Source organism: Ranitomeya imitator, chromosome 6 (genome assembly GCF_032444005.1).
Source record: "Ranitomeya imitator isolate aRanImi1 chromosome 6, aRanImi1.pri, whole genome shotgun sequence".
In the NCBI taxonomy this organism is placed as follows: domain Eukaryota; kingdom Metazoa; phylum Chordata; class Amphibia; order Anura; family Dendrobatidae; genus Ranitomeya; species Ranitomeya imitator.
The window spans coordinates 176,141,646-176,151,562 of NC_091287.1; the positions used below are offsets into that span (position 1 = coordinate 176,141,646).

A 9,917-nucleotide genomic window follows, 5' to 3' on the forward strand; every position below is an offset into this window, starting at 1 on the left:
TGTGATCTGAGGCTCCCAGCTTTCTGCCCCCCTGTGATCTATGTGCCCCCCTGTTATGTACACCCCTTTGACATTTGTGCCCCCATGTGATCTCTGTGGCCCCAGCTTTGGCCCTCCCCCTGTGATCTCTGTGCCCCCCGTTATATATGCCCCCTGTGATTTGTGCCCCGTGTGATCTGTTCCCCCTGTGATCTGCTTCCCAGCTATATGCCCCCCTTTAATTTCTGTGCCCACCAGCTATATGCTCCCTGTGATCTCTATGCCCACAGCTATATGCACCCCTGTGATCTCTGTGCCTCACAGCTATATGCCCCCTCTGTGATCTGTGCCCCACAGCTATATGCCCCTGAGGCTCCCAGCTTTCTGCCCCCCTGTGATCTATGTGCCCCCCTGTTATGTACACCCCTTTGACATTTGTGCCCCCATGTGATCTCTGTGCCCCCTATGATCTCTGTCCCCTCCAGCTATCTACCCCTCCATGATCTGTGCCCTCCAGCTATGTGTCATCCTGTTATTTCTGTTCCCTCCCCCACCTTCTGGTGATCTCTGTGCCCCCCAGCTATGTGCCCCCATGTGATCTGTATTTCCCCCGGTGATCTCTGTGTCCTCTCGGTGCTCTATGAATCCTACCCAGTGATCTATGTGCCTCCCCGGCGATGCCTGTCCCCCCAAGTGCTGTATATACCCTCTCCCCAAGTGCTGTATGTGTCCCAAGTGATATGTATATTCCCCAGTGCTGCAATTTCCCCAGAAGTGCTGTATATCCCACTGAGTACTGTATATCGCCCCCAGTCCTGTTTATCCCCCACCTGTGCTGTATATAGCCCCCAGTGAGGTATGTGACCCCACCAGTGATGTGTATTCCCCCAGGTACATATACCGAAGTGCTGTCTGTGTTTTTAGTGATGTGTATAGCCCCTCAGTGATGTCTATTCCCCCCAGCCTCACCGGTGATGAATATGTCCCAGCATCTCCTGTGATGTCTATGCCCCTTCTGTAATTTATATGATCCCAGAGTCTCCTGTAATGCATATACAGCAGTGTCAATATTTCCTATGTTATATATGTACAGCAGTCCCAGCGTCTCCTGTGTGATGTATATAAAGCAGTCCCTGTGTCTCCTATGTGATGTACAGTATTTTTCTAGACAAGGAGACGCACCAGACTATAAGACGCATCCAAGTTTTAGAGGTGGAAAATAGGGAAAAAAATAGTTGAAGCAAAAAATGTATGTTGTTATGGGTAGAAGATGGTGCTGAGGGACCAGTGTGGTGTCTGTAGAGTACTATATGAAGACGCTGGAGGGTGAGTATAAGAATGGGAGCACAGGGCTTATATTTAAAGCACCACTCCAGCACTGGAAAATAACACTGGAGTGGTGCTTTAAGATCCCATGGGAGAACTATAACTCCCAGAATGTCCTGCACATCCTATGGCATGCTGGGAGTTATATGGTATCAAAAAATCTTTATTAAATATTTTATACATACAATACAGACCAAAAGTTTGGACACACCTTCTCATTTAAAGATTTTTCTGTATTTTCGGGACTATGAAAATTGTACATTCACACTGAAGACATCAAAACTATGAATTAAAACATGGGGAATTATATACTTAACAAAAAAGTGGGAAACAACTGAGATTATGTATTCTAGGTTCTTCAAAGTAGCCACCTTTTGCTTTGATGGCTGCTTTGCACACTCTTGGCATTCTCTTGATGAGCTTCAAGAGGTAGTCATCGGGAATAATCTTCCAACAATCTTGAAGGAGTTTCCAGAGATGCTTAGCACTTGTTGGCCCTTTTGCCTTCTTTCTGCGGTCCAGCTCACCCCAAACCATCTCGAATGGGTTCGGGTCTGGTGACTGTGGAGGCCAGGTCATCTGGAGTAGCACTCTCTTTCTTGGTCAAATAGCCCTTACACAGCCTGGAGGTGTGTTTGGGGTCATTGTCCTGTTGAAAAATAAATGATGGTCGAACTAAACGGAAACCGGATGGAATAGCATGCCTCTGTAAGATGCTGTGGTAGCCATGCTGGTTCAGTATGCCTTCAATTTTGAATAAATACCCAACAGTGTCACCAGCAAAGCACTCCCACACTATCACACCTCCTCTTCCATGCTTCATGGTGGGAACCAGGCATGTAGAGTCCATCCGTTCACCTTTTCTGCGTTGCACAAAGACACGATGGTTGGAACCAAAGATCTCAAATTTGGACTCATCAGACCAAAGCACAGATTTCCACTGGTCTAATGTCCATTCCTTGTGTTCTTTAGCCCAAACAAGTCTCATCTGCTTGTTGCCTGTCCTTAGCTGTGGTTTCCTTGCAGCTATTTTACCATGAAGGCCTGCTGCACAAAGTCTCCTCTTATCAGTTGTTGTAGAGATGTGTCTGCTGCTAGAACTCTGTGTGGCATTGACTTGGTGTCTAATCTGAGCTGCTGTTAACCTGCGATTTCTGAGGCTGGTGACTCGGATAAACTTATCCTCAGAAGCAGAGGTGACTCTTGGTCTTCCTTTTCTGGGGCGGTCCTCATGTGATCCAGTTTCTTTGTAGCGCTTGATGGTTTTTGCCACTGCACTTGGGGAGACTTTCAAAGTTTTCCCAAATTTTCGCACTGACTGACCTTCATTTCTTAAAGTAATGATTGCCACTCGTTTTTCTTTACTTAGAATTTGTATTATGGCTAGAAAAACACAGCTAACAGTCTATTCAGTAGGACTATCAGCTGTGTACCCACCAGACTTATGCATAACACAACTGATGGTCCCAACCCCATTTATAAGGCAAGAAATCCCACTTATTAAACCTGACAGGGCACACCTGTGAAGTGAAAACCATTCCCGGTGACTACCTCTTGAAGCTCATCAAGAGAATGCCAAGAGTGTGCAAAGCAGTCATCAAAGCAAAACGTGGCTACTTTGAAGAGTCTAGAATATAATACACAATTTCAGTTGTTTTACCCCTTTTTTGTTAAGTATATAATTCCACATGTTAATTCGTAGTTTTGATGCCTTCAGTGTGAATTTACAATTTCTAGTCATGAAAATACAGAAAAATCTTTAAATGAGATGTGTCCAAACTTTTTGTCTGTACTGTATATAGTGCAAAAAAAATGTCAAGGAAAATTGACCCTAGTAAAGCACGTCGGTCCAGGGCATCAATGCATGTACATAGTGAATATCATCATGGTAATAAAAAAGGCACTTTAAATCATAAAGGTATCGGTGCACCTTATCAGTCGTAATAGTTACAGCAAAAATCTTTAAAGCCAATGCACATCACTAATTATGCTGACCCAAATGCACATATTACCACAAGAAATGAAAGTCGGATTTGTCAAAGACACCTATCATGAAAAAAAGTCCATGGGGCTGCCATAATGACATTGCACACCAAACTGAGAGACAGTGCCTTTAATTGCTTTAATGCTTACCCATGATGTGAGTAGAAAGATGCCCAGGAGCCAAGCACACCCCCCTCTGACGCACGGTTTCTGCAGGACCTGTGATGACATCATGAAGAGGGAGGGCTCTGCCCTGTCATGTGAAGCTCCAGCCTTCCCTCTTCATGACCTCTCACAGGTCCTATACGGGAGCACCCTGTTCCCTCCTCCACCGGACACACGATCTCCCCAGCCGCTGCAGGAATCCGGTGCTGGGGAAACAATGTGGGTCTGCTGTTTAAGTGAAGGAATATTCATTTGCTGCTCCACGCTCACTGGTGGGCAGGGAAGCGGCTAATGAATATTCCGTCACTTTAAGCATCGGGACCAAGTGGTTTCCCCAGCGCTGGAATCCTGCAGCGGAGACATTTTCCTGCCTCCTGCGAGTGCGATCCCACTCCGCCTCTGCCCCCTCCCCACATTAAATTTGGACCATAAGACGCACCCCACACTTTCCTCCCAAATTTGGAGGAAAAGAAGTGTGTCTTATGGTCAGAAAAATACGGTATATACAGCAGTCCCAGCGTCTCCTGTGTGATGTGTATACAGCTGTCTCCGCGTCCTCTATGTGATATAGATACAGCTGTCTCAGCGTCTCCTATTTGATGTATAGACAGCAGTCAATGTCTCCTATGTGATGCTTATACAGCAGTCCCATTGTCTCCTATGTGGTGTATATACAGTAGTCCCAGCGTCTCCTATGGTGATGCATATGATTTACAAAACTTATTATGACAAAATGTTGACTGCTCTCCTGGCTGAGACAAACTTGGAAAAGCAGCTGTGAGAAGCAACATGATCAGTATCACCTACCATCACAGCTGCACCAAAGAGAAGCAGCTCCAACCGTCACATTAAGGATGAATTACCGTAATTAATTGTTTGACTAAATATACCGGGGTAATTTTCAAGGTGATCATTTTTGTGTGGCCCCCGAATGATGGTAGAAATTTCCAAATGGCCCCCGGCTGGAGAAAGGTTCCCCACCCCTGGTCTAGGGAAACGACAGGCCTTTATTCCTTGCAGCTCGGTGGGGTTCTCTATTGTCCCGTCATATTTCGTTGTAGTCCCTTCTTTGTTCCGATATCCACCACTCGTTTACCACTCCTCTATTCCAATTTTCTAAACATGTTTCATGCGTGTGCCCCTGATTGGTGGGGACATCGATCCCTCCTCTCGGATGCCTATGGTCGTACAATCACATTGTTGGTTTGAAAACTCTACCATACCGGTTGGAGAATTAGACAGCAATGAGAGACATAACGGTAGCTGTCTTATCTAAAGTGTTTTTTACTTATGTTCCATATTTTACACTTTATTTTTGGGATGGAATTATGTAGCTAACACAATAAATACTGTATCTATTGGTCCCATACTTACTGAGGGCAGTAATTATTACTCCCTTTATGTATCCGGTATGGGGTTATAACACTAATGATGCAAATCTGTGAAGCGCGGTTTCCGGGGTGTATGCTTGCATGTCACCACCAGCAGCCTTGCACTCCAGTGATCGGACGTGTGCTCCAAACACCGGAAATGCAATCCAAGGACCGGAAGGGCGTCACACGCCGGAGGCATAGACTTGATGAAGTGTCTCACGGGTCTTTTTAAATTGGACACACGGGTAAGACTGCAGATCGCAGCAAGCAAATAGTCTTTTCACACGCCCCTGATGATTTCTCTTGATGAAACGCGTCGCGTGACGCTAACTATGACTGAGGCTTGGTTAATATCTCGATCTAAGAGAAAGCACGGAACAAATGTCTCCTCTGACGGATTGGGTGAGATTAAACCTTGTTGGCTTCTTTTTTGTGGGGATACTGTTCACAACATGCCAGTATCCATAATACATGTCTTTTATGTGATAAATTACCAATGACACCTTATAATACTGATGGTTGCAAGGGACGCTCATTTTTTATATGAGGGAATATGATCCTATAACCAATTTGGTGGTATTTTGGTGTACATTGGGTGAAATGCTTCAGTCATGATGCTGCCTATACTTTGCTGACAGGGCTTTGCAGCGCAATGGATGTCTGTTGGTACTCATAGGGTGGCTTTATGGGCATTGATGTGAAGTAGGGTCACATATATATTCTATTTGGACTCAGCCTTTTCCACCATATTTGACTTTATGTTTTGCAATAGCACTTGGAGCACTTTATACTATGCTATCTGATAAGTGGCGATATGTATCATATGGGATCTCCTGAAAATGGTATAAATAAGTAGCTTTTATAAAGAGGACATTATTAAGACCCATTTATAGGTAATTGAGATTTATCTGGGGATATGGATAAGACCTCCCACAGGCAGCTGCCAATTGGTCTACCAGGTCAAATTGATTCATAGGACCTGAAACGCTTTCACTCCCTTTTACCGTTCTCTTCCTTTGTTTGTTGTTGGTAACAGGGCACTTTTTTTCACTGTGGTCCCCTTCCTTCCATTTTTTTTTTTTTTTTTCTTTGATGTTTTTGCATGTCATACTTTGGTCATTTTTAACATTATACCTAATAAAGGTTAAGTTTTAGTACATCCACCTTGCTATATTGATTTTTGTGGATTTATTTATTCCTGCTTACATACTGTAGGTCTATATGTGTGGGTCTGTCTGTCTGTGTGTAGGGGTCTGTCTGTGTGTCTGTGGGTGTGTCTGTGGGTGTGTCTGTTTGGGTGTGTCTGTGGGCCTGTCTCTGTGTGTGTGTGGGTGTCTGTGTGTAGGTGGGTGTGTGTGGGGGGGGGGCGTCTCTGTGTGTGTGTGTCTGTGGGGGAATTTCACTGTGCTAGCGGTGATCTCATCGGAGGGAGGTCACCGCAGTTTTTTGGCTCGGCTGGGGACGCAGCCTCAATGGCCTGCAGTAACCTCGATGAGGTCAACGCTGCTCACTGCTCATTCATCAGTGGTTCTCAGCCTGGACGGTCGCATCTTGGTACCGTCCAGGTTGAAAACTATTAACCCCCCAGACATGATTATTGTTGTTTTTTATTTTGGTTTTATTACAGGAGATGAGGGATTGAATGGAATGGGCATTAGGTGAGTACAACTGTATTTGTTATTTTTAAATTAAAAAGGAAAAGTGTGTTTTGTTTTTAGTTCAAATAGAAGACTTTATTCTGGCTGTGTTTATTTACAATATAAATATTGGATTAGTAATGGATAGGATGCCTCTCCATTACTAATCCGTGTGCTTGATGTCACCTGACAATACAAAGATGACATCAACCCCACAAATATTAACCCCACTTGCCACCGCTACAAGGCAAGGGGGAAGAGCTGGGCAAAGTGCCAGAATTGGTGCACCTAATTGATGCGCCTTTTCTGGATGGCTGCAGGCTGCTATTTTTAGGCTTGGGGGGGGAAAGGGGGGAGATATCCATGGCTCCTTACTAGGCTGAGAATACCAACCACCAAATGAGTGGGACCCCACGCTGTTTTGTTTTTAAATTATTTATTTAAATAATTACAAAAACATTGTGGGGACCCCTCTATTCTTCATAACCAACCTTGCTAAAGCTGACAGCTGAGAGTTGCAGCCCCCAGCTGTGAGTTTTGGCTAGCTGGTTATCAGCAATACAGGGGAAATCACGTCTGTTTATTTTTTTATTTAGTTAGAGCGCAAGCTTCGGCTGATGAATACTTCTATCAGCCGCTCCTGCTCTCACTGTTATTGGCAGCAGCAGGCGTAGGATGATGGAAGCAGTAGTCCCATCAGCTGATGCCAGTGAACTTTTTACCTTCGATCACAGCTGCCGGCTCAGAAGCAGTGTTTGCCACGATGTTAATGCACATGACATCGTGGCAAACACTTGATGTTCATGCTCTCCATTCAAGTGAATGGGGTCCTGGTACTGTTCTAATAGCTGAACTTTTACTAACTATTTGGCCGGCCCCAAGCATCCAGGGGTCCGCCCATGTCTAATAGAGATTCGTTTTTGGAAGTGATTAAACCAAACTTCCTGTGACACCCGCATAGTTCTATTACTGAAGAAAATGCTGCTCAAATATAGATATTAATATAGAATCAGAAATAAAAAATGGACTAAATACTGCACTACTTGTTCATACGTTTTATTGTCCGTATCTTTTTATCCCTATGATGCTCCATTTCACATCTGCATTTCAATATGTTTCTGAGTGAACTATTGTAGAGTTTTTACCCTATATGTGACCCTTGCATTCATTGACTTATTTTTTTTTTCTTACTCCCAATTTTTAGTCTTGGCTGAGATAATCATGCTAAGGACCTGTGTGCCGTCTCCTATAAGATGCTGATTCCTGTGGACATCCGCTTTTTCTTCCAACTACCTGTGGAATGAACTTAGAACCAAAACGGTTTAAAATGTTTAATAAGAACTTCTACCATTATGGCCTTGAGTCGAGCTGTTGCTACATAGTGACTACCGGGTCACAATGCATTTTTCTTATTGTATTCAAAACATTAATTGTCATAAAATTCATAAATTATTAGGTACAATGGTTTGCATTACTGACCACATTATTTAAACATATCACTAACGTTAGCTAGATTATAAAAGTAAAGTGAACCTTAAATGTTATGCCCACTGATAACATTTGTGAGCATGTTGAGACGAGCTGTGGTTCTCCCACTAACCAGCATGTTGGCACTGTATCCAGACTTCTCCTATTTCGGGATATTTTTATTGCAGTGTGCTATCCATTTAACATAGTTTTGTTAGATTCTTAAGAGTCAAATCTGTTTTCTTTTAGGTTAATTATCATAACTGTGTTCTAGCATTTTTGGTTTGTGTGAAATAATTGTGCAATATTATACTAAGGGGAGGAATTGTGGTTACTGCACTCACACTTAATCAGTTTGTTTCTTTGCTTAATTTTCCTTTCCCCTAGGTCTGATTTAGGTTGCTGTGGGCCAGTTCTTTTAACTTTTCATCTATGATGAATTATCCTAATCTGGAGTACCTGATTGAGGTTTCTCCTAGCTTTTGTATCTATTTTTTGAGAAATTTAATACACTACTGTACATTGTAAATGGTCAATACATGAATGTATTATAATGCTGTTTGTGGTGGTTTCTATGTTCATCTTGGAAAGCACAGAGCAAAATAAATTTTATTTACAAACCTTTTTGTTTATATTTTTTTTACCATTTTAAATTCTTGAAAATGTTATGTAAGTGCAATGTTATTTTGAAGAGATTAGACTTTTTTGCATTACATTTCATTGAGGAATGACTAAAGTTTTTTTCCACTGAGGCTGTTTGAAGGCGCTGGTAGGTAGCTCCTTTATACATTTAACTTTTTGATCAAAGCATACCATACTATATATCGCCTATAACGTCCGCATGGCCAAGTGGGACACACCCCGAAGCTAAAACGTCAAAACCAACTAAAGTTAGGATCTCTAGGCCAATGATCCCAACATAACCAATGAATTCTAAGAGATAACGTGTAACACAAGAGCCATCAAAAGGAGGGGTTTTTTTTTTGCAAAAATATTAAATTTTGTTGTACTTAAATAACAGACAAAAATTGGTGATCAGATGAGAAAATAACAGCAGCTGAAAGAACCGATGCAAGAAAATATGAAAAAAAGTTATAATACATCGGAAACAGAAACACGTGTCCCTTAGCAACAACTGCTCATATGTAAAGAGTTAAGCGAGTGTATACAAAGTGCAAAAAGAAATTAGTTAGCCGGTAAGCCAATGAGTATTGTTAATAATCTGGGCAACAGGTTCAGGCATAATAGCCTGATGTTTCCCTAGGATAGGGCATATGAGTAAGATGCTATATGTGCATATGGTTACTAGAAAAATATCAAAATACTGGTGTGGATGTCCTGGAAATTTATCTAGATATAGAGACAATATGAAGTGACATTACTTGAGACATGTCGTATTCAAAGTGCGGGAGTGCAGGTGGGACACGCAGGAGCCTCGACGTGTGTTTCACCGCCTTGGCTTCATCAGGAGGCATACCATACTAGTTTGTGTAATTATAAAATGTACTAGCTATTGAACCCGTTCTACGCCCGGGTGGCTAGCATCTATATTGGTATATGGTCTCCATCCTGGTATGTGCTGCTCCATCCTGCGTCCCCATCCTGTCATGAGCTGCTCCATCCTGCCTCCCCATCCTGACATGTGCTGCACCCATCCTGCACCCCCATTCTGACATGTGCTGCTCCCATCCTGCACCCCCATTCTGACATGTGCTGCTCCATCCTGCGTCCCCATCCTGTCATGTGCTGCACCTATCCTGCGCCCCCATCCTGCCATGTGTTGCACACATCTTGCGCCCCCATTCTGTCATGTGTTGCACCCATCCTGCGCCCCCATTCTGTCATGTGCTGCTTCCATCCTGCGCCCCCATTGTGACATGTGCTGCTCCCATCCTGCGCCCCCATTCTGACATGTTCTGCACCCATCCTGCGCCTCCATTCTGACATGTTCTGCACCCATCTTGCGCCCCCATTCTGTCATGTGTTG

General features: G+C 43.4%; 1 protein-coding gene across 4 annotated transcripts in view; it reads left to right on the plus strand.

The window, feature by feature from the left end:
* GOLGA4 (golgin A4) overlaps positions 1–8,551 on the plus strand; it is a 199,324-nt gene extending 190,773 nt beyond the window's left edge. For 2 of the 4 annotated variants that reach the window (XM_069730324.1, XM_069730325.1), the window contains one exon: positions 7,668–8,551. Coding sequence is in view for 1 of the 4 variants with exons in the window: in XM_069730325.1 (XP_069586426.1) it covers positions 7,668–7,682 (15 nt within the window). In the remaining 3 variants the exon portion in view is untranslated. The remainder of the gene's footprint in view (positions 1–7,667) is intronic. The other 2 variants (XM_069730322.1, XM_069730326.1) reach the window with 1 other exon arrangement.
* The last annotated feature ends 1,366 nt before the right edge of the window (positions 8,552–9,917 follow it).